The sequence below is a fragment of the Neltuma alba genome, unplaced genomic scaffold (genome assembly GCF_004799145.2).
Source record: "Neltuma alba isolate B1F8T4 unplaced genomic scaffold, ASM479914v2 tig00003789_pilon, whole genome shotgun sequence".
In the NCBI taxonomy this organism is placed as follows: Eukaryota; Viridiplantae; Streptophyta; class Magnoliopsida; order Fabales; family Fabaceae; genus Neltuma; species Neltuma alba.
Window position 1 is genome coordinate 22,159 of NW_021633427.1, and position 21,528 is coordinate 43,686.

General features: G+C 35.3%; 4 protein-coding genes across 4 annotated transcripts; 3 read left to right on the plus strand and 1 right to left on the minus strand.

Moving 5' to 3' along the window:
- The first annotated feature begins 1,721 nt into the window (after nucleotides 1–1,721).
- Nucleotides 1,722–3,376, plus strand: LOC114742496 (expansin-A1-like). Its single transcript, XM_028930742.1, has 3 exons — nucleotides 1,722–1,851; nucleotides 1,940–2,313; nucleotides 3,218–3,376. Exons 1-3 carry the CDS (start codon nucleotides 1,722–1,724, stop codon nucleotides 3,374–3,376), a joined length of 663 nt encoding a protein of 220 aa, XP_028786575.1.
- Nucleotides 3,377–8,035: 4,659 nt separating this feature from the next.
- On the minus strand, nucleotides 8,036–9,121 carry LOC114742499 (xyloglucan endotransglucosylase/hydrolase protein 24-like). Its single transcript, XM_028930744.1, has 3 exons — nucleotides 8,810–9,121; nucleotides 8,523–8,716; nucleotides 8,036–8,426 (listed from the first exon to the last, which is right to left on the minus strand). Exons 1-3 carry the CDS (start codon nucleotides 9,098–9,100, stop codon nucleotides 8,036–8,038), a joined length of 876 nt encoding a protein of 291 aa, XP_028786577.1. The 5' UTR covers nucleotides 9,101–9,121.
- A 5,671-nt stretch (nucleotides 9,122–14,792) lies between these two features.
- On the plus strand, nucleotides 14,793–16,034 carry LOC114742502 (probable xyloglucan endotransglucosylase/hydrolase protein 23). Its single transcript, XM_028930746.1, has 3 exons — nucleotides 14,793–15,088; nucleotides 15,184–15,377; nucleotides 15,475–16,034. Exons 1-3 carry the CDS (start codon nucleotides 14,810–14,812, stop codon nucleotides 15,851–15,853), a joined length of 852 nt encoding a protein of 283 aa, XP_028786579.1. The 5' UTR covers nucleotides 14,793–14,809; the 3' UTR covers nucleotides 15,854–16,034.
- Nucleotides 16,035–19,822: 3,788 nt separating this feature from the next.
- Nucleotides 19,823–20,965, plus strand: LOC114742501 (probable xyloglucan endotransglucosylase/hydrolase protein 23). Its single transcript, XM_028930745.1, has 3 exons — nucleotides 19,823–20,178; nucleotides 20,275–20,468; nucleotides 20,568–20,965. The coding sequence occupies exons 1-3, from the start codon at nucleotides 19,900–19,902 to the stop codon at nucleotides 20,962–20,964; spliced, it is 870 nt and encodes a 289-aa protein (XP_028786578.1). The 5' UTR covers nucleotides 19,823–19,899; the 3' UTR covers nucleotide 20,965.
- The last annotated feature ends 563 nt before the right edge of the window (nucleotides 20,966–21,528 follow it).

The following is a 21,528-nucleotide window of genomic DNA, read 5'->3' on the forward strand; positions in this document are numbered from 1 at the left end:
ACAGGACCCTTGCCTGATACCCAACCCAAAGAATGAATGGAGCTGGAAAATGCAGCTCGTTGCCTAGCCCTGCCCATGAAAAGCCCTAATTAGTTTGGGCTAAATAAATGCGGGCTTCTATGTCCAACAAGTCAATATACTATATTAATTAACTAATTATTTATATCCCTCTAAATAATCTAATGTAACTTTTTATTAAAATGGAAACTTGACCTTAATTTTGTTATTACTAATTAATATACTATGAAACTACTTTTTGTAGTAGCTAAGAGGAGTGGACTATGACAAAAAATGTTGTTAGTATATTTTATTAAACTTAATTGTTTTTCTAATTTCTAACTCTCAAAATCATTTAAAAATAAATAAGTATAATGAATACTGAATATTAATATAACAATACGTTTGATTTAGGAAATAAATATGAGGCAAATAAAATATATATAAATAAAATTATATATATTTTTGCGGATAGGGCCAAATGGACAGGGCAGCATACCGCACCCGATGCCCAGTCCAAATATACCCAATAGTTTTTTTAGGCCATTTTTTTAGGACGGGTTAGGTATTTTTTTGCGAGCTTGGACGGGCATAGTGGACAACTGGGCTTTATGAATACCCTTAGTATTTAGCAAAGCAAACTATTTTTTTAATTGTTTTTTTTTGCCATTTATTTTTTTTCCTATTGTTAGTGAAGCCAAAAGAAATAACAAATATAGAAGCAAAACATCTCATCATTTTCAGCAAAAGAATTAGAAGAATCTAATCAGATTTTGGGATAAAGACAGCTATTGGCTGCCCGGCCACTTTTTTCACGAGGGGGATTGGTAAGGCCTCGCCATGTCGACTGTGATGCCACGTGTAAGCACCATGGTACTACAAACCAGACCGATTTGGGTCAGTACTTGGTCCACCGGAACTCAACCTCTTCGTTTTTTCCTTCCCGGTTTTGCTATTTCGTTTGAGATTAGTCAGCAAACAAAGAAACCTATAAGGTTATAACCCTATAGGTCTAGGGTACCAGCAAACAAAGAAACCATAAGTTTATAATATGGGACCTACGTGATAACCCAATAGGACTTAACTTGAACCCTATAATCTTTTCAAAGTATAATTATAACCCGGACCTACATTAAACCCTAACTATCTAGCGGACCAATCCAATCAGGCCTACAATAAACCCTAGACGTCTACAGTAAACCCTAGACGCGTCTAGGGTTTACTGTAGGCCTGATTGGGTTGGTCCGCTAGATAGTTAGGGTTTAATGTAGGTCCGGATTATAATTATACTTTGAAAATGCGTTTAGGGTTTACTGTAGGCCAGATTGGGTTGATCCGCTAGATAGTTAGGGTTTAATGTAGGTCCGGGTTATAATTATACTTTGAAAAGATTACAAGGTAGGTCCCATTGAAAGGGGGTTATCACCTTATAAGTTTATTTGTTTGCTGACTAACCTCCGGAGATGAAAAGATCTACACGTTGCTCTTTACGAAAAAGCAAAACCGCGAAGGAAAAAACGAACAACGAAAAGGTCTACACGTTGGTCGTTCCGGAAATTGCAAGATTTTTGCCCTCTCTTCACCGCTATAAAGGTACCTTCACTCGATCGGCCTCTTCTCCATTCCCCCAAAGCCCAAGCAATCTAGCCTGCAGTGTTGCCTTTCATCCCCGAATCTCTCTTTTCTGCTTCACTTACAGTTTGGGAATGAACTGTCTGTTTTCTATGGCATTTCTTATCTTCTTTGCCTTAACGATCGGTGTTAGAATCAGAGGGGTTTACCCTGGGGGCCCTTGGCAGAGTGCTCATGCTAGCTTCTTCGGTTTCGGTGGAACTGATGCCTCTGGCAATGTGGGTCTGTATCTCCTCTGTCGTCCACGCTTTTTCTTTACTTTGCCTTTCATTTCTGCTTAATCACTGGTGATTATGGGTGTGTTGTTCAGGTGGAGCTTGTGGATGCCGTAACCTCTGCGGCGAAGGGCACGGCGCGAACATGGCGAAGCTGAGCACCTCACTATTCAACTTTGGGCTGAGCTGCGGAGCCTGCTTCGAGATAAAGTGCGCGAATGACCGACAAAGGTGTCACTCGAGAAGCCTATTCATCTTCTTCACAGCCAACTTCCGCTACGCTCTTTCGAACGACGATAGCGGCCAGCCATCCTCGGCTGAAATCGGGGTCAAAACTGGCAGTCAAACGCAGTATTGGTGGGCACAGTCATGGTCGCTTACGGTCACGGGCAATGACGGACGTACATCCACCTCTTCGATCATCATGCACTGGCAATTCAATCAAACTTTCACTGCGAAGCTCTTCCAGGTTTGATCCATACGATGAGGTCGTTGTTTGTGTGCGTATGTGTGTTGTGGGGGGCGAGGGGGTTGTCGATTGCCTTTAGTTTGTTTCGTTGGTTTTCAATAAGGGTGGGGTTGTCTCTTGTACTTCTGTTATGGGGGAAAGGTGTTGGGAAGGCTGAGGTGGCTATATCAGCGGGAGCGCGCAGCTGATTAGGGGCTTTATGTGATGAGGGCATGATCCCTTTAATATATGTAAGCACTTGTGGTTTGTTTCAATCTTACATTTAATTACCTTGTTGCTTCTTGGCCTCTTTTCTGCCATTTATGTTTTTCGATATCTTCTTTTGTCTGGAAGTAAAAATGGCCCGCGAGTCGTATAAAAGTGATACTTATTTACCTTCAATAATTAAATTATTCTGCAGTCCAAGTAGTCAAGGCTCTTCTACGGGACTGATAATTCTCGCTAAAATGAAAGGTAAGCTTGATAATCCGTTGTCGCTTACCCTTCTTTTTGTGAGGAATTTTTTGATACTCTGAGAGTACCAACTCACCTGTACACTGACCGATAAAAGGATCCCATTTGAACAAATTTAAACTTACATAGCAGTTTATTTGGGAATTTTCAGATTTATAATATATTAATAATTTTTTATAGGAAAAATCATAAATAAAGACTGTGAAATTAGAAAAATCACAAATTGGAACCAATAATAATATTAATATAGATTTTAACAATAATAGTGTGAACTGATCTCTGTGTGTAATTTTCTAATTACGCAGTCTTTATTTATAATTTTTTCTTCTTTGAAAAGTTGCCATTTTTTTTTAAAATTTTCTAACTCTGTTATCGATGCATCTCTCGTTTGACCCATTGTCCTTTCTCTCCCTTATCCTGAACATCTCAACATTTCCCATCTTCCTTTCAGATCTATTTTCCTTTCCTCCCTCTCTCTATCCCTTCTAAGCTTCTACTACTAAAGCAAGGTCAGAGACGTTTTAACAACATTAGAGCATTTATGGTAGCAGAAAGTGCTCGCATTCGACCAAGTCGCATCCGTCGTGATTGGCAAGGCCATCAGGAATAGCGCCTCACACACTTTCACAATCATCTTCTTCCTCAAACCCATCTTATTTCTTTTCTCTTTTCTTATGCACAAAGTATCTTCTATATTAAGTGGCTTTCCCCCTTTCAGCGTAACTGCTTGCAAACCGATGAATATTGCAGGAGGGTAGACGAAAGCCAAAGGTCTCAGGCCTTGCTTAATTGGTGGAAGGAATAGAAAGGGAAGGGGAGCGGGAAGGAGAGAGAATAGATCTGGAGGGAAAATAAGAGATGTTGAGATGTTGACGATTTAGGGGGGAAGTTAGGAAAAGATGAATCGAAAAGAGAATTGGAAAATTAAAAAAAAAAAAAAGGCAGCTTTTTAAAGAAAATTTTCAGATATCATAAATATGAAAATTCACACATATTTTAGCTGGAGGCTTTCCAATCTGATATGACATTTGGGTGAAATCATAAAAGTTTAATATAAATTTTGATTCCTTAAATTTGAATTAATTTTAATATTAGTCCCTAGAATTTTAAACATATGATATTAGTCCCTGAAATTTTAGTCATTGCAAAACATTGGTTCTTGACACTTTCACACCATTAATTTCATCTGAGATAGCATTAACACCGTCAACCTGATAAGCTGGATATATAAGTTGGCGCATACAAGGATCTCATCTGAAAAAATAAAAAAAAAAACAAAGAAAAGGATTTAAAAACGCACGGTTGAGACAGGAAAGCAAAGGGGAGGGGCTAAGTGCACGGGGAGAGTCGATGATGGCAGGAAAGGGCGAAGGCAAGAAAGGTCCAGTGAATCAGTGTTCATTATCCTCGCATCTCTTCTGGTACTATCCTGATTCACTCACATTCTCTTCTGGCTTAATAGGTCCATTCAATCCAAGCTGGTTCTATAATTAAGCTTACACACACAAAGACACACAAACCAATATAATGCGCCCCCCTCTCAATCATTCATCCCATTCTATCTTGCATATAAGGTCCCTTCTATGCTTTCTCTCTCACAGCACATGTTGAAATACCAAGATTATCAAACTTTAGATCCACCACAAAAGCAGGAAAGTAAGTGGTTATCAGATTTTAGAACCATAGCAATTATGGATGGATACTTCTCCTCCTCCTCTTTGCTTCCCACTGCACGAAGATGCCTTTTATTTTATTAGCCCTGTTTTTGGTCTCAAAAACAGGGATAAACAAAGATGTAATTTGAGTTATAACTTGGCATTATTTGATGTTGGATACCATAAATTTTAATAATGCCATAGCAACATCATGGTTGGATATGATGAACTTCAGTTGCATATAATAGTAGTTGGATATTGCTGCAGGAGTTTCTCAAGCTACTTTTACTTTAAAATAATCCTAAGGTACTCAACAGTAATTTGTGCCAAATTTTTAGTTTTCTAAATTAGTTTGGTATTTTCTTTTGATGCTTAGCCTATTATAACAAATGACCAATGCCTCATAAACCGAATCAATAGCATCATAGTTGGATACTTAGTAAGCGTCCTTTTCTCTGTTTTTCTTTTTATCGTGTGCGAGTCCCCCCCCTTCTTTCTTTAACTTTATGTCCAGGTCATCAAGTCATGTTTGCCAACTTTTATATCCAGCTCATCAGGTTGACAGTGTTAATGTAATCTCAGATGTTATTAACGGTGTGAAGGTATCAGTAACCAACGTTTTGTAACGGCTAAAATTTCAGGGATGTGTTTGAAATTCTAGGGACTAATACTAAAATTGATTCAAATTTAAAGGATCAAAATTTATATTTACCCAATCATAAAACATAATTGTTGGATTCCATCATTTTTTTTATTTTACTGAAATCTCTCTCTTTCCTGCCATCAATTCTCCCTCCTTCCCAACTCCTCTCCCATCCCCCGCTTCATAGTGCCTCTCTCTCTTTTTTCACCACCAGAATCGAAGTCTCAGCTCCTAACAATGGAATCGAAAATAAACTAATTTCTAATGATTTATTTAAGCAAGCAGCACTAGAGCTTCTCCAAGTATAAGAGCGTTGAGAAGCTAGTTTCAATAAGAAAAGCGTCACTGCCAAGGTAAAGATCGTAGATATCTGTGCAATGGAGGAAGGTGGTGGAATAAACCCGTGTGCTGACATTGATGATGGAGACAAGGATTCAGGAGAGAAGGAGGTTGGGCTTGGGCTGAGGGATCTTGGTGATTATGGAGGTGATGAAACTGGGGAGGTTACAAGCACAGAAGCCGCCTTCAGACATGGTGGCGACATGGTGCTAGACGGTGGCACCAACATGGGTGCAGAGAAAGAGGCTTGGCCTGTAAAAAATGCTACAAGATTCTCTAACTCGGGAAAACACTTCCATTGTTAAAGGTGGCTTTGACTTTAGCAGTTCAGCACCTAGGTACTAGTAACTTCTCACTCCATTGTTAATATCTGACTCCTTATAGCTGACACTGCAATTAAGTTCGATAGTGAAAGAAGACAGAGTTAATACGGAATGAGGGAAGACAGAAATAATATGGAGTGAGAGGGGGATAGAGGCGGGAAAACGGGCCGAGCCCGTCGGGCCGGTCCTTTTAGGCCCTGAAATTATGAGAACCGGACTTGATATTTTTCTCTTAAAATGAAAACTAAACCCTAGAGGGCTGGCCCTGGAGGGCCGAGGGCTTAAAGGGCCAGCCCTGGAGGGCCGCGAGCCGCCCTTTTAAACCCTTTATAATTTTTTTAATTTTTTGTATAATATTAATGTTATTAATTTTTTACATTGTTAATAATATTTCAAATATTTAGTTATTATTATCATTTTAAAATTAAATTTAGTTTTAGAAATAATTTATCCAATTAAATTTTAAAAATGGGTTAATTTGGATTTTAATAATGATTTGATTTATATTATATGCGTTGATATTTTTAAACTATATATATATATTTGATAATAGAATATTTTATACTTATATAACTTGTGATTCTATAATTTGAATTAGAAATTCATGAGTTTCAACAACAGTGTTTCTCACATTAAAGTAAAATAATAGTTAGATTGCAAAATTTAAAAATAAAATTCTTATAAAGAAGAAAAACTTGATATTTTTGTTACGAAAGAAAAGCATATTATGAAGAAAAATAATTAATTATAGTGATGATGAAGTTTCAAAAGATTAATGATAGTGTTTATTTATTGCACAATTGCATTATAGATAAAACTTTTAGATGTTGTTATCTTGTTAATAAATGTTTTAGATGTTCTTAGATGTTGATGAATATTTATATATGATAATATTTTATATTTGTGACTTAATTTTATTCGTATTTATGTCTTTTATTAATAATTTCATTGGTTTATTTTTATATTTTTATAAAAAATATGATAAATATAAAAATAGTATTTTTCTTAAACGGGCCAAAGCCCGCGGGCCGGCCCTGGCCTTGTAGTTTAAGGGCCGGCCTAGCAAATTGGGGTATTTTTAAAATTTCAGTCTTGGAGGGCCGGCCCTTTTAAGCCCGCCAGCCCTGAAGGGCCGGCCCTGATTCCCGGCTCTAGAGGGGGAGGAGTTGGGGGGGAGAATTGATGAAGAGAGTGATTTCAGTAAAATAAAAAAAATGGTGGGACTCAATATGTTTTCTGATATAATGCAAATGCCATATAAGATTGAAACGTCTCCAGCTAAAACCTACTTATTGGACAAAGTACCTAAGAATTCCTGCACCGATTAGATGGAGGGCCAAGGGCCTGTTTGACAATACCGAAATCATAATTTTGGGCTTAAAATCATAGTTTTAAAAAAAGTGAATTCATTCTGCTTCTAGTTTAAATTGAAGGGTACGATTAGAATAGATCTTAAGAGTAATATAATTTTAACACATCTCAATTATTTTTTTATAAACATATTTAATCTTATATTTTATAAATATAAATACACATATTAATTATTTATTAATTACATTATCTTATATATTATTAATTATGTTGGTAAAAAATATATTATTAACAATTTTATTCCTTCAAATTAAAATATATTATAAAATCTATCTTTTATGTAATTATCATATTAACTTATGTTTTTTTTAGTAATTTGCACATATAGAAAGTACTGATAATAAATATCCAAACACTCTTATTTTATCATAATCATTTTTTCACAAAATCCATTCTCTTAAAAATTTATTCTCCAAAAACTAGTCTCCAAACTATAGTTTGGTTTCATCTAAACACTTCCTTAATTCTATACAAAGCAGAAGTGTTACCCCTAGTTCTTCAAAGAATTTATTTATTCATATTTTAAAACTTTTTTCTTAGTCAAAATAGTTCTTGTATTGGATGAAACTCATCAGCGCTTAATAAATTATTAAGAACTAAATTAAAGGAAATTGAAGAATCATATTACATGAAGTGCGAGAGGATGATTCTACGCTGTAACATGTTGTGTGCATCCAATTGGTTACTTTACGTTTTACATAGCAGCGTGATGCACCTTCTTAGGAGTTTAACTAAGCAGAAAGGAAACTTGCTCATATAACAATCAAATCCTTGTTCTATTCTTTATTCATTTCCAAGCTTCATTGACATTTATTTAAGTAAGGAATGCCATCTGAATTCTGAACTCACGTCAACATCAAATCAACATTCAAGGAAAGAATACAGGAATATACATTCAAACTTGGGAGAAGTAAAAGTCGAATGGAATCATGGATGGTTTATGACTTGACAGTGCACTCGAGAGGAAGGCCCTGAGGGAATCGCTTTGTGTCAGTACAATAATTATAGATCATCAGCTTCTTCTTCGCCCACCTGAGCCTTCTCTGATCATTAGCATCAAGCTGCTGAGTTAGCCAGGCATTACCCGAAGAATTTGAACTGCAGGAAGAAACGCCATTAGACCACACACAAGCATCCGCCTTGAAGTTTCTGTAAGAAGCAGTGAAAGGAGCTTTGGACCAATCTGTCTTCACAAGTCCTCCTCTGGTAGCCCAATCATCTGCATTCCACAGACTCGAATACAATCTCATAGCCTGGTTCTTTGGATATGGCACACCCACACCTTCCATGTTCTTGAACTCCCTTATTGGCCTCCCATCAACATAGAATCTGAAATATCAAAAAAGAAAACAAAAGATCATTCAACTGATCGGTTTTAATACTATAAGGGTGATTATCAATAGAGAAATGTGTACGTATACTTACACGACATGTTGAGGATTCCAAAGAATGGAGTATGTGTGAAAATTTGCAGTTGGGTCGAACCAGAGATAGAACTGTTGCTCTCTGTCACCTTTGCCCTGGGTATACACATTCGTATGAACTATATAAGGATCACCACTTAAGTTCCCCAAGAACTCGAAGTCTATTTCATCCCAAGATGATCCTTCAGAGCGTAACTGCGCAGAAAAACACGTATCAGAGTTAGGCTATAGGACTCCATGGACATGAAATTTTACTGCATAACATTAACAGAGGTTTGATGAACTCACGTAATAAGCTGTGACTGTGCCAGCTGAATTCCCAGGCACGAGCTTGATTTGCATGTCGATTTTGCCATAGAGGAACTGTTTCTTGGACTGAAACCCAGAGCCAGAGGCCTTATCGAGAGACAGAGTAAGAACTTGGCCATTGTTAAGGATCTTACCTCTGCCATCTCCCCATGTTATGTCAACATCCTGATAAAAGTTCCCGGCAGAGACAACCTTAGCAGAACCAGACAGCAGCAGAGAATAAACCAGCAAAATCCCAAGCAATAACGAAGGAGGAGGAGAAGAAGCCATTGGATCAAACGAGAAGACTTGCAGAAGCTATTAACGATGATGGTGATAAATGCACGTTTCAGAGGTTCAATTTATAGTGTAGGATCCCTGGGCGGTTGTTACATTGGGAATGTGTCTGAATAATAAGAATAATGAAAAAGTGGGTTGGTGGCGGTGAGATGGGAACCGAACAGCTGGAGAGCAGAAGTCAATAAACAAACAAAGGATTGGCTTGTGTTGTTTGAAATCATAATTAAACCAGAAAATAATATGGTCCATTACTTTGTGCTTAGCAATTCCTAAGGCTAAAGGAGGCAAAACATTAGAAATGTGAAGGTGGAGTGGGGAAACCGTAGTGGACTCCTAGGTTTGTATTTGTGGCATAAGCGTGTGGAGCCAGTGGTCTGTGGCTCATCATTATCAAGTTAGTGCTCCAGCTGGGAACATTAAAGAACATTGAACTTGTCTCTATCTGGTATGTTCCTGTGGGCATTCTATATTAGTCCGCGTTTTCTTACTTTCTGAATTCTAGAAACATCTCTATATTATACCGTCCCGTTTTATGGAGTATGTGAAATGTGATACTACATCATTCAGGATCGAAACTTCTGGGTCCATGTGTTTGTTCAAGAAGCACCAACCCCACAAAAAGGAACATAAACGTTTTCTTTGATTAATTGCAGTTCCTGAAAAAACCCAAAGCAGAGACACAGAGGGACGCACCAATAATTCATTTGAGTTTTCGTTGAGTTATTTTGTTCCAGAGAATTATCGTGGGTTCTTATCACTTCTACGTTGGTGAATTCAAATTTGACTGGTTCGGTTCAACTCTGACACCTTGTTTCTGATCTTTTAGAGGCGGAGAACATAGAAAATAAATTAAAAAAGATAGATATAAAGATTGATTGGTTATTACTCCATGGCATAGTAAATTGGGAAGCGGTGACATTCTGTTCAGACTTCAGAGACTTCAGAGCCATATCTCTCAGGGACACGAAAAATTGGTAGTAATCTTTAATGCTTCCATTTTGTTTTGTTTTACTTTCGAACGCAAGGAGCTCGAAAACCACAAGACAGAACAAGAAACAGCAAAGTATTAAAACACGATAAGCAAGAGATGAAGACAAAAGCAAAATTAGGAAGAGAGAAAAAGCAAAGTTTCTTTATGGTAGTGGATGACTTAATTGAACGCTTCTCCCTTATGAGATTTTCTCTTACGCAAAAATTTACCGGAATATGGCATGCCTTCACTTGCTCCCTTTGGCGGGTTTGCCCAATTGTTCAATTGCTGAACCCGTGGATAGGGACAAGTAAAACCGAACAGTAATCGAATCAAATTCAATTTTGATTTTTCGGTTCAATTATTTTGGTTTTTAGTTATATATTCGATTTTTATTTTTTTAAAATTATTCAGTTTCGGTGTTTAGTTCGGTTAGTAGAAAAAAATTTCGGTTATAACCGAAAAACCGAAATAAATATATTATATATTTATATTTAATAAATATTATTATAATAAATATATATGTGGGTTTATGTGAACTTTTTAAATATATTTATATTCAATAAATATTATTATAAGAAATCACGTTGAATGATGAAATATTTATTAATTAATAGTTATAATTGTGTTTTATTATTATTTTTAAATTAAAATCACTTTTTATATTTATATATTTTGGTTAATCGGTTAACCGAACCAAAATATTTCAATTCATTCAGTTTCGATTAATTCGGTTAATCAGTTTCGATTTAGTGTTTAAAATTTTTTCTATTCAATTATTTGGTTAATTTGGTTATCTCTGATAACCGAACCGAAAAACCAAATGCTCACCCCTACTCACGGACGAGGAATCCTCCCTCATGATATTTTAGTGTTGACGGTGTTTATTTGAAAGAGGTCCGATGGACGGAATTATGGGCTTCAATCCATCAATATTGGGCCTGACCTTATCCAAACCTTCTCGGCTGAGCCCAAGTTACATGCGAATCCTGCGATGACTTGCGCATACTAATTTCTCATATCAAGATACTGGAGTAGGAGAAGACTAAAGGGGTGTTTGGATATAACCAAATTATAGTTTGGAAAATAGCTTCTGGAGAATAGATTCTGGAGAGAATAGATTTTTTGAAGAATAAATTTTGTGAAAAAGTGATTCTGAGAAGTGAGAGTGTTTGGATAGTTGTTACCAGAAGAACTTTTTACATGTACAAATTACTAAAAAAGGCATAAGTTAATATGATAATTACAGAAAAATATTTTATGATATATTTTAATTTGAAGGAATAAATTGTTAATAATATATTTTTTATTAACATAATTAATAATACATAAAATAATATAATTAATAAATAATTAATATGTATATATATTTATAAGATATAAGATTAAATATATTTATAAAAAAATATGTTTATAAAAAAAACAAGATATATATCCTATAGGCTCTCACACTCTCTTTTTTTCTTTCTAAAAGCAAAATTTTTTTACTTTTCCCAAAACCATGATCTTGGCTTCTTTAAGGGTGTTTGGGTGATAACCCAAACCATCACCCAAACACCCCCTAAATGAATACCTCTTCTAATGTGGTTTGGGTTATCACCCAAACACCCCCTAAATGAATACCTCTTCTAATGCTTTCATACATTTGGTGCGGAACTTTCCTTAATCATGATATAAGAACCAAAGAGGATAAATTAGCAAAAAGAATATTGAAAGCTCTTCTAAACAGCGTTGAGTGGCACAGTGTTTGTGGCTTAGTGGAAACAGCTGTCATTAGTGGAGAAGCTTTTTTTAGTTCTTTTTGTTTCTTGCGTAAGCTGAATGCTATATTAACAGCAAAGCCATGCAAAGGAAATCAGAAAAGGGCAAAAAAAAACAAGAAAGTTTTCATTAGAGAGGTGAAAAACAGCTGGCATAAATCGAGAAGCTTTCAATGTGTCCATATGTTAGTGGTGAAAAAGCAATCATTGTAAGTTAATATCTTCTTAACAGTAAGGTATTTCATTCAAGAGGCCGAGGTTACTCAAGGACATTGAAATTTTCCTCCATAGAATGGGAAGACTCGGCAAGATAACTAGTCAAAACAAGATCCTCCCTATAAGTATGGACCAAAATAACCTGCCAATTTCCATAAACATAAGTTAATATTTTAAATATATAGATTATATTTTGTTTGATTTTAATCCCTATAATTAAAAATAAATACATGACACATTCTTCCTTATTGTTAATGAAAGACACATTGTGGAAGTTTTGCTTCATTCTTTATATCCTAAGCGTAAGTCTTAATTTTCACTTTTTTTTTTGTTCTTAAATATAAGTTTTAACACCAACTTTTAGGTATAATTAAAACTTGTCTTCCAAAACACCCCTTATTAATACTTATTTATGTGCTATCCAGTTTTTAAATATTGTCATGTTAATAGAGAATAACAATAAAAAAACGCATTTTAACATAATATACAGATTTTGATCCTTAATTTGTGTATTTTTCAATACCGTGACTTTATTTAAGGATGTAGGAAGTGCAAGACATTCTATAAAATTTAGTATGGTATCTATGAATTATTTCAAAAAAAATGCCCGCATACTTAATTTAATTGGTTCATTTAAGTGGTATACTTGACTGCAAATTTTGAAGATAAAAATTAATACTATCTTCGATTCTTATAAATAAGGTCTCATCATTATGAATTTGAATTAAGAAAAAATTGATAAAATTGTCCAATAGGATTGGAGGGAGGGAGCAGGTAAGAATTAATGTTATCCACTTGCAAGTCGGCTCGATCCATATCTTGCGAAATAAGCCAGTTGAGAGCACAACAAACACGTGGCACACTGCCACTTGATCCTTGAAAAGCAATCTTCAACTTTATCCTCCGTGAATAGGTAATTTAAAGGACAATTTAATTAAATATAATAATTATGCATCGTCCATTGAATCCAGCGTTGTTAGTGACTTTGACGTTGAAGCGATCACAAATCCTTGAGAGCTGCCATTGACTGTGTCTCCCCTCCACAGAAACTCCATTGTTTGCTTGCTTGCTTTAGGTGGGAGATGAAACACGACATCCTTATTTTATATTAAAAAATATATATTCAAGTTGATTATTTTCCAACCTGGCAGGACTCGTCCACTAAAATCTTTCTTGTCGTACGTTGTCCCTACTTTCCCATTGATCATCCTCCCTCGTTCTTACCTTGACATAATGAACCCTAAACCACTCCCATTTATTTTCCCAAAACCGTGTGCCTCCTCTTACCCATTCTTCAACCGCCACTCCCTCTTGGCTCCCTTCGGGCTGTAAATGAAAGCACCGTGAGTATGAGCCTAAAATACAACTCAATTCTGAAAGATTGACTTATTAGAAAGGAAGGCTCGTGAACTTAAAAACCCCACTGATAAAGTACTCATAACACCTGTCCCTTAATTCAAAGAAAATAATATGACATGTTTTGTTTAAACTACTAAATTTTTCACTTACTACTCCTCCGGTCCTAATTATAAGACCCAATTGACTTATTTGGGGAGATTAAGAAAGTAAGTTAAGTTGGTTATTTATAATAAATAAGTGTTGTTATTCCTAAAATATCCTTGCTAATTAAGTATATTGGCTAAAACTATCATTATTAGAAGGATTATCTTGGAAAAAAAATGCATAAATATAAGAGAGAAAATGGATTGGGTCTTATAATTAGGACCAAATAAAAAGTCAAATTGAGTCTTATAATAAGGACCGGAGGAGTATATAACTAACGGTTAAACTTTCTTAATTATTCAGGGGGGTTTGAATACTCTTATAATTCGTATTTTCCACACAAGTTAAGGTAAAATTTCTCCCATATACTTACTTATTATATCATAAAATCACTTCTAAAAAGTTATTCTAAACACTCCTTTAATCAAACTCGTTTAACTAATGACTTTTATTGAGGATAACTTTGATATTTTATGACAAATAATTAATTTTAACTAACTTTATTAATTTATATAAAGTTATTATAGGGGTTTATAATACGAAGCAAATGGAGTATTTTCCTATGAGACATTAATTCCATTTAATATGATTTTAAAAATTTTAAATTTTGTTAATTGAACATTTTAGATGAGTAGCATGGGAAGCTTATCAAAACAAAACACTTACAAATTACCTATTATGTGCAAGTTGTAAATATGAGATGTTGGTGAGCATCAAATGGTTTTTATTTAAACCATGGTACCATGAGTTTAACAATTAAAAGGTTGGACACTCTCATTAAAGAAAGAGGGTTTAATTCCTAAGATATTTAAGGTATTTTGAGAGACATATCTGAAGCTAAAACTTCAGCTCGTAACATATGGTAATTCTCTACATGGAGCTTTTCCTGTCCCAATTTAAGTTATGGTGATAGGTAGGATTGGGATCAAGAGTTAATTTTTCTGTTTTTGAATTGTTGGTTCTTAAAAAAAATTTTATAAAAAAGAAAAAGAGGTTTTTACTTACTTTAACTATTGAATTTATTCAATACGACAAGGTTTCCTGTCGGCGTCCTGCGTTTCAACGTCTTTCTTCCCCAAATACAACTGTCCACAACTTAGCTGACACAAACTTTTTCTTCCCTTCTCCTTCCTGCAAGTTGCTCTGCCATATCTCCCACCTATATAAATACCTACGATCACTCATTGCTTGATTCACACCAAACTCTTCACTTTCAGAAACCAGATGATCTCTAGCTTCAATCTTCACACTATGGCTTCTTCTTCTTCTTCTTCTTCAATAATGCTTCTGCTTCCCCTGTTTCTTGCTCTGACTTTTCATGTTGCTGCTGCTAACTTCAACCGAGACTTCCAGCTTACGTGGGGAGATGGTCGTGCAAAGATACTCAACAATGGAAATCTTCTCACTCTGTCCCTTGACAAAGCCTCTGGCTCTGGCTTCCAGTCCAGCAATGAGTACCTGTTTGGCAAGATTGATATGCAGCTGAAGCTTGTTCCTGGTAACTCTGCTGGCACTGTCACTGCCTATTATGTAAGTCCAAACACTCCCTACACAAATTTCTTTACTCTCAAACATATTTCTTGTGACAAGCTTGCTGACAGATAAACTGTGTGTTCTTGTAACAGCTATCTTCTAAAGGATCAACGTGGGACGAGATTGACTATGAATTCCTTGGAAACCTAAGTGGAGACCCTTATATCCTTCACACCAACGTGTTTAGCCAGGGCAAGGGTAACAGAGAGCAACAATTCTATCTCTGGTTTGACCCAACAGCAGATTTTCACACTTACTCTATCCTCTGGAACCCCCGACACATTGTGTGAGTATTTATTAGCTATGTCCCACTCGTATAATATATGGAGCAACTTAGTATTTGAAATTTTGACCGACATGCTTTGTGTCTTGTTGTGTTTCAGTTTCTCTGTGGATGGTACACCAATCAGAGTGTTCAAGAATTTGGAATCATTCGGTGTTCCGTTTCCAAAGAAGCAGCCAATGAGGATATACTCTAGTCTTTGGAACGCAGATGACTGGGCAACAAGAGGAGGACTGGTAAAGACGGATTGGTCCAAAGCTCCTTTCACTGCTTCTTACAGGAACTTTAATGCTAAGAATGCTTGTGTGTTCTCCAATGGAAGATCTTCATGTTCCTCAAATGCATGGCTTTCTCAAGAGTTGGATTTAACCAGCCAGCAGAGGCTTCGTTGGGTGCAGAAGAACTATATGATTTACAATTACTGTACTGATCACAAGAGATTCCCACAAGGCTTCCCACCCGAATGCACTCGCTCTTAGATAAAAATTTAATCCAAATTTTCTTTTTCTTTTTTCCTTTTTTTTTTTTTGGGGTTTGAGGGTTTGAGCTAGTTATGATATGTACCATATGTCTTATTCTTTTATACTGCTTGTGTATTTTCTGCCTACTGTTTGTTCTTTATCCAGTGTAAAAATATAATAAGAGTTGAGTTTTTTCTTATGCTGTAAAAATTTAGCTGGGCATTAAATTAGTATTTTAAAAATTATAATACAATCAAGTAGGGGTCAACGTCTGGCTTTGGCGAAAGACGACGAACTCGGCGTAGAAGATAATGCAGAAATTGACAGTTCAAATTCAAAGACTCTTTGACGAGTAAAGGTCAATTTGGCTGCAGAAACGGATAAGGGCTCGAAGCTAGAAAGTTTGAAAGATTATTTGTCACGTGTTGATATGAAAAAGTCAGAACTAAGATAGGTGGTATAAACACTTCTCAAAAAGTGTTTGAATTTCTATAAAAATACTTTTTTTAATATATTTTTTTATAAATTGAGACAAACTCCTGTATATATTTATTTTATATTTTATAAAATTATTTTTAAAATTATAATTTAGTTTTATCTAAACATTTTTTTTGGGACCAAGATCTAAACATCTTCTTAATTAATACTCACAAAATAAAGAAACCTTTTCAGCAGATCACTTTTTTCATTTCACTCACCAAACAAAGCAAGGAAGAGCTCCGCTATGTATTTGAGCATCAAGCGTATTGGAAATCCATTGCACTACATTTTATTAAAACAGTGATCTTGCAATTAGATTAGATTAGTTTCTAGCTTTTATTTAAGCTGAGAAACACAAAATTACATGGACTGTGTTAGTCATAATTAATTATATTTTTCGTAAGGTTACTTTGTTTTGGGCAAATATTACTGTAACTCTGGACAAAAAGATGCTCTAGGGTTTTAACTTTACGCTGAGGTCTTAACACTATTTAAAAGCAAATGGATTAAATAGCCTTCCGATACTGCCATTTATTCATAGATTTATATTGATCGTGTGTGTGGCTATATATATATATATTGTATGCATAAACACATGATTAAATTTCAAGATTTCTTGTAATATTTTTTTTTAAAAAATGAAGTTGTGATGCGAGATAACTTTTTTTCCTTTTATATCAACTGATGCCAACTTTGCGAGATGAAAAAAGGTGACAAATCCTTGTACTTTCTCAATTCCAAGTCATTCAAACTATTTCGTCAAAATGAAAAAAATGACAGTTAACATATTAAATCATCTCAATTTTTTTCAACTTTACTCATATTAAATGAGTTGTAAAGAAAAAAAAAATTACGCTGAAGCATTAATTATAAGAATAAAATTGGCAAATAAGTTACTCATATTTTGGAACAAACAATTCTTCTGGAAGCAACTAATATTATAGACAAAAGGGAGGGGGTTCGATCCTGGGGAGTGTCATTTTGTTGTGACTCCAGTCGCGGCGCTGGAAGAGGCATCTTCGAAGCCAAGGCCTCAGCTCGTAACATGTGGTGATCCCCCATGTGGAGCTCTCCCCGTCCCAGTAAAGCTACGGCACTGGGTAGGGTTGGGGTCAAGGGTTAGTTGCCCTGCCCTTGGATCGTGGGTGAGTCCAACCCTTTTCCTAAAATTCTTTTTTCACCCAAAAAAAAATTATAAATGGTAGGATAAAATTCTTTTCATATAATTCTAAAATTACTTAAAATAAATAGAAAAAAATCTCAAAAGAATACCATTTGAATTTGGAAAAATGACAAATAAAGACCCCCTAATATATAATGATATGAAACCATCAATTTGAAAAATAACAAATAAAGACTAGGTCCCGTATTACAAATATAAATCTTAATGAAATTCCTGAAATGTCCCTCAGCCAAGTTGTGATCTGGTCTACTATAGTTATCATTCGCTAAAGTAAACTTATCATTTCCCATAGTTAACTTGTCATTTGACATACCTTCAATCAAGTTGTGATTTGGTCTGTTGAAGTTGTCATTCGCTAAAGTGAATTTATCATTTTCCATAGTCAACTTGTCATTTGGCAAACCTTCAACCAAGTTGTGATTTGGTTTACTAAAGTTATCATTCGCTAAAGTGAACTTGTCATTTCTCATAGTCAACTTATCACTTGGCCGAGGGGCATTTCAGATATTTTACCAATATTTCATATTTGCAATATGGGACCGGGTCTTTATTTACTATTTTTCAAATTGAGGGTTTCAAATCGCAATTTTACATATTGAGGGTCTTTATTTGCTATTTTTCCTTTGAATTTCATTTTTTCCTCTCATCAAATATTACTTAAATTTCAAATTTTTAAATTAGCTAGTCTTGTTTTTTATACTTTAATACTCCTTTGGTTTTTAATATAAGACTTATTTAATTAACTTGATTAGATTAAGAAAGTTAGGTAAGTTAGTTAATTATAAAAAATATGACATGTTTTTCGTAAAATACTATAATCATCTTTTTTCATACTATCTCTCTCTCTTCTACTTAGTTATGGTCGAGAGAATATCTATAGGAGTAATTTAGAAAAAATTGATAAATATGATAAATAAGTCTTATATTTAGAATCAAAATTAACTTAATAATTAGGTTTTATATTAAAAATAAAGAAATAGTTATTGACTACATTCAAAAAACAAATCACAATACATTTTAATATGAATTCCTAAGTTGAGATTTTAAAATTCATGTTTGGGTATTTCCTCAATAAACTAACCTAAGCATGGTTTAAAATATCATTGTTCCGTGCAAATAATAAATACACGCACGCTGATGATATGCTAGCTGGCCATCACCCGCACTTTGGCCACATTCAATAAGAGCTAATTTAATAAGCAACCATTGCAATCTTTCTTACCCACTGATTCCAAATTCCAAAATACATAAATGATATTAATATCCCCATAACCTACCCCTACCCCGCACCCCCAGCCGATTTCATCTTTTCTGAAAACAAAAGGCGGAACTCGCTGCACCAAGATTTATTATAGTAATAATTCTAATTTTTAATATTAGATTTTATTTGATTTTTATTTTAATCTTAAATATAATATTTTAATTTATTTTGTCTCTTATGTATATATTTTTTAAGATAGTCTTTCTAATAATAGTAATTTTAGTTAATAAATTTAATTAGTAAAAATATTTTAGAAAAGACAATACTTATTTATTATAAATAACTAATTTAATTTATTATTTTAATATATTTAGATTAGTTAACTAATTTTTATATTAAAAATCGGAGATATTAGCACACAATATGATAAATTTATAATATGATAATATCACGCACGCATGCACGCGACTTTGAAAGTGTGACGTCGTCTATATATAGATATATTTATAAACATCTTTATATGAGGGCAAGGAAGTTTCCTTTTCGTCTCGTCTCAGAGGCCCGCATGGCATTGGCGGTAGAAGCTCTTCTGCTTCACCAATATTTCCTATCTACCACCTCTTACCTCCCGTTTTAATTATAAGAATATGTTTATAAAATATAAATGAGATTTTATAATTAAAATAGGAAGTAATATTTCTTAACTCTCTAATTATGATAATATACTTTTCTTGGTCTCTATTTATTTAATCTCACGGCATTAAAATAATAAAGATTTAAATCAATGCAATTAAATTTAAAAAGGAAAAAAGGGGAGGTTAAGGGGAGCGGGAGTGGGTAAAGTTGAGGTCTAGGCTGGCGGTGGCTGGCACACGACCCAGCCAATTGATAACTACTGGGGCCAATTTTGAACTTCACCTTCATCTTCATGTATATATTTATCATCCTGCGTCACGTCAATGATTTGCAGGTACTACTGCTTTAATACCTGCACAGATACTGCATTACTGTCATCCAGCTGGCTCATTGCAATTTCCTTGGCCTTTCCTGCGTTTCTGCCACTTGCTTCTTTCAACCTCGTAACCTGTTGGCTATAAATGGCTGTTTACCATCCTCATCTTCATCATCAATACCATATTCCCTCTCATCTTTTACACTTTCCTAGCAATTAGCAAATATCGCTGCTGTCCATATTTCAATATGGCTTCTTCTGCAACTGTCTCAGTAATGCTTCTGGTTCCTCTTGTTGTGAGCTCTCTCATGGTTGTTGCCTTTGCTGGTAATTTGAACAATGAGTTTGACATAACATGGGGGGATGGTCGAGGCAAGATGCTCAACAATGCTGAACTTCTCACTCTCTCACTCGACAAAGCGTCGGGCTCGGGTTTCCAATCAAAGAATGAGTATCTCTTTGGTAAGATCGACATGCAGCTCAAGCTCGTCCCTGGAAACTCGGCTGGCACTGTCACTGCCTATTATGTAAGCTTCTTTTTTCTTTATCGAATAGCAGAATATATAATTTCTCAAGAGATCAACGGGGTTATGAATAATCTGTGTCTTTGCTGGTACTTGCAGTTATCATCAAAGGGATCAAACTGGGATGAGATAGACTACGAATTTCTGGGAAACCTGAGCGGTGACCCTTACATTCTTCACACCAACGTGTTCAGCCAGGGAAAAGGCAACAGAGAGCAACAGTTCTATCTCTGGTTTGACCCAACCGCAGATTTCCACACTTACTCTATCCTCTGGAACCCCCAAAGGATCATGTAAGTTGTTATTCTCCACTCAACTGTTTCCCTGTATTTCTCTTCTGTCCTCTTTCTTGTGCATAGACTGATATATGATTCTGTTTAAATCTGATTCAGATTCTCAGTGGATGGAACTCCCATCAGAGAGTTCAAGAACTCAGAGTCCATTGGCGTGCCATTCCCGAAGAACCAGCCAATGAGGATATACTCAAGCCTGTGGAATGCAGATGACTGGGCAACAAGAGGCGGCCTCGTGAAGACGGATTGGTCTCAGGCTCCCTTCACTGCTTCCTACAGAAACTTCAAAGCCGAAGCTTGCGTCTGGTCTTCTGGCAAATCATCTTGTCCTTCATCATCTTCTTCCACCCCCACGTCCTCGTGGCTCTCACAAGAGCTTGACAATACTTCACAAGAGAGGCTCCGGTGGGTTCAGAAAAACTACATGATCTACAATTACTGCGCAGATGTTAAGAGGTTTCCTCAGGGCCTCCCACCAGAATGCAAAGCCTCTTAAGTTTTTGCCTAAATTCTTCCGTTGTTTTCCGTATTTGTCATGTGAAATATAGGGTCATTCTTTATGATGTAATATTAATATGTATGCATTATTTATAACGGAATATATATAATATATAGATTGCTTTCTCTCTCTTTGGTCAAAAAAAAAAGATTGCTTTCTCTCTTTCACATTGTTTCTATATACTTTCCGTGTATATTTCACTGCGGTTTGGTGTGTATGCTAAAAGAAAGGTCGGAAAGGTAATACCTAAGGAATCCATGACGATGGGTCTACACGTATGGTTTACCTGTACATAAGGAGAAATTCTTACATGCTCCCAGGGCACCACCGTGTCCATGCTCTGACAAATAAGATCATGACAACTCAACAGTTTTTATCTTATGTGTCAACCATTCTCTTCCTATTATTTTAATCATTTATTTTTGAAAAGCGTGCTGTTATCACTTCCCTCCTCTCTCTTATGCGTCACTTTACTTTTACAAAACCCTCATCCCTCTTTCTCACTTGCCATCTGCTACCACCTCCCTCCTCTCTCTTATGCGTCACTTTACTTTTACAAAA

Excerpts from the sequence above, each read along its gene's own strand:
- LOC114742502 (XM_028930746.1), top strand. The coding sequence starts at position 14,810 with ATGGCTTCTTCTTCTTCTTCTTCTTCAATAATGCTTCTGCTTCCCCTG. Across the intron at positions 15,089-15,183 it reads GCACTGTCACTGCCTATTAT|CTATCTTCTAAAGGATCAAC; the intron begins GTAAGTCCAAAC and ends TTCTTGTAACAG. Across the intron at positions 15,378-15,474 it reads TGGAACCCCCGACACATTGT|TTTCTCTGTGGATGGTACAC; the intron begins GTGAGTATTTAT and ends GTTGTGTTTCAG.
- LOC114742496 (XM_028930742.1), top strand. The coding sequence starts at position 1,722 with ATGGCATTTCTTATCTTCTTTGCCTTAACGATCGGTGTTAGAATCAGA. Across the intron at positions 1,852-1,939 it reads TGATGCCTCTGGCAATGTGG|GTGGAGCTTGTGGATGCCGT; the intron begins GTCTGTATCTCC and ends TGTGTTGTTCAG. Across the intron at positions 2,314-3,217 it reads TCACTGCGAAGCTCTTCCAG|ATCTATTTTCCTTTCCTCCC; the intron begins GTTTGATCCATA and ends TCTTCCTTTCAG.
- LOC114742499 (XM_028930744.1), bottom strand. The coding sequence starts at position 9,100 with ATGGCTTCTTCTCCTCCTCCTTCGTTATTGCTTGGGATTTTGCTGGTT. Across the intron at positions 8,717-8,809 it reads GCACAGTCACAGCTTATTAC|TTACGCTCTGAAGGATCATC; the intron begins GTGAGTTCATCA and ends TTTTCTGCGCAG. Across the intron at positions 8,427-8,522 it reads TGGAATCCTCAACATGTCGT|ATTCTATGTTGATGGGAGGC; the intron begins GTAAGTATACGT and ends TTGATATTTCAG.
- LOC114742501 (XM_028930745.1), top strand. The coding sequence starts at position 19,900 with ATGGCTTCTTCTGCAACTGTCTCAGTAATGCTTCTGGTTCCTCTTGTT. Across the intron at positions 20,179-20,274 it reads GCACTGTCACTGCCTATTAT|TTATCATCAAAGGGATCAAA; the intron begins GTAAGCTTCTTT and ends TGGTACTTGCAG. Across the intron at positions 20,469-20,567 it reads TGGAACCCCCAAAGGATCAT|ATTCTCAGTGGATGGAACTC; the intron begins GTAAGTTGTTAT and ends AATCTGATTCAG.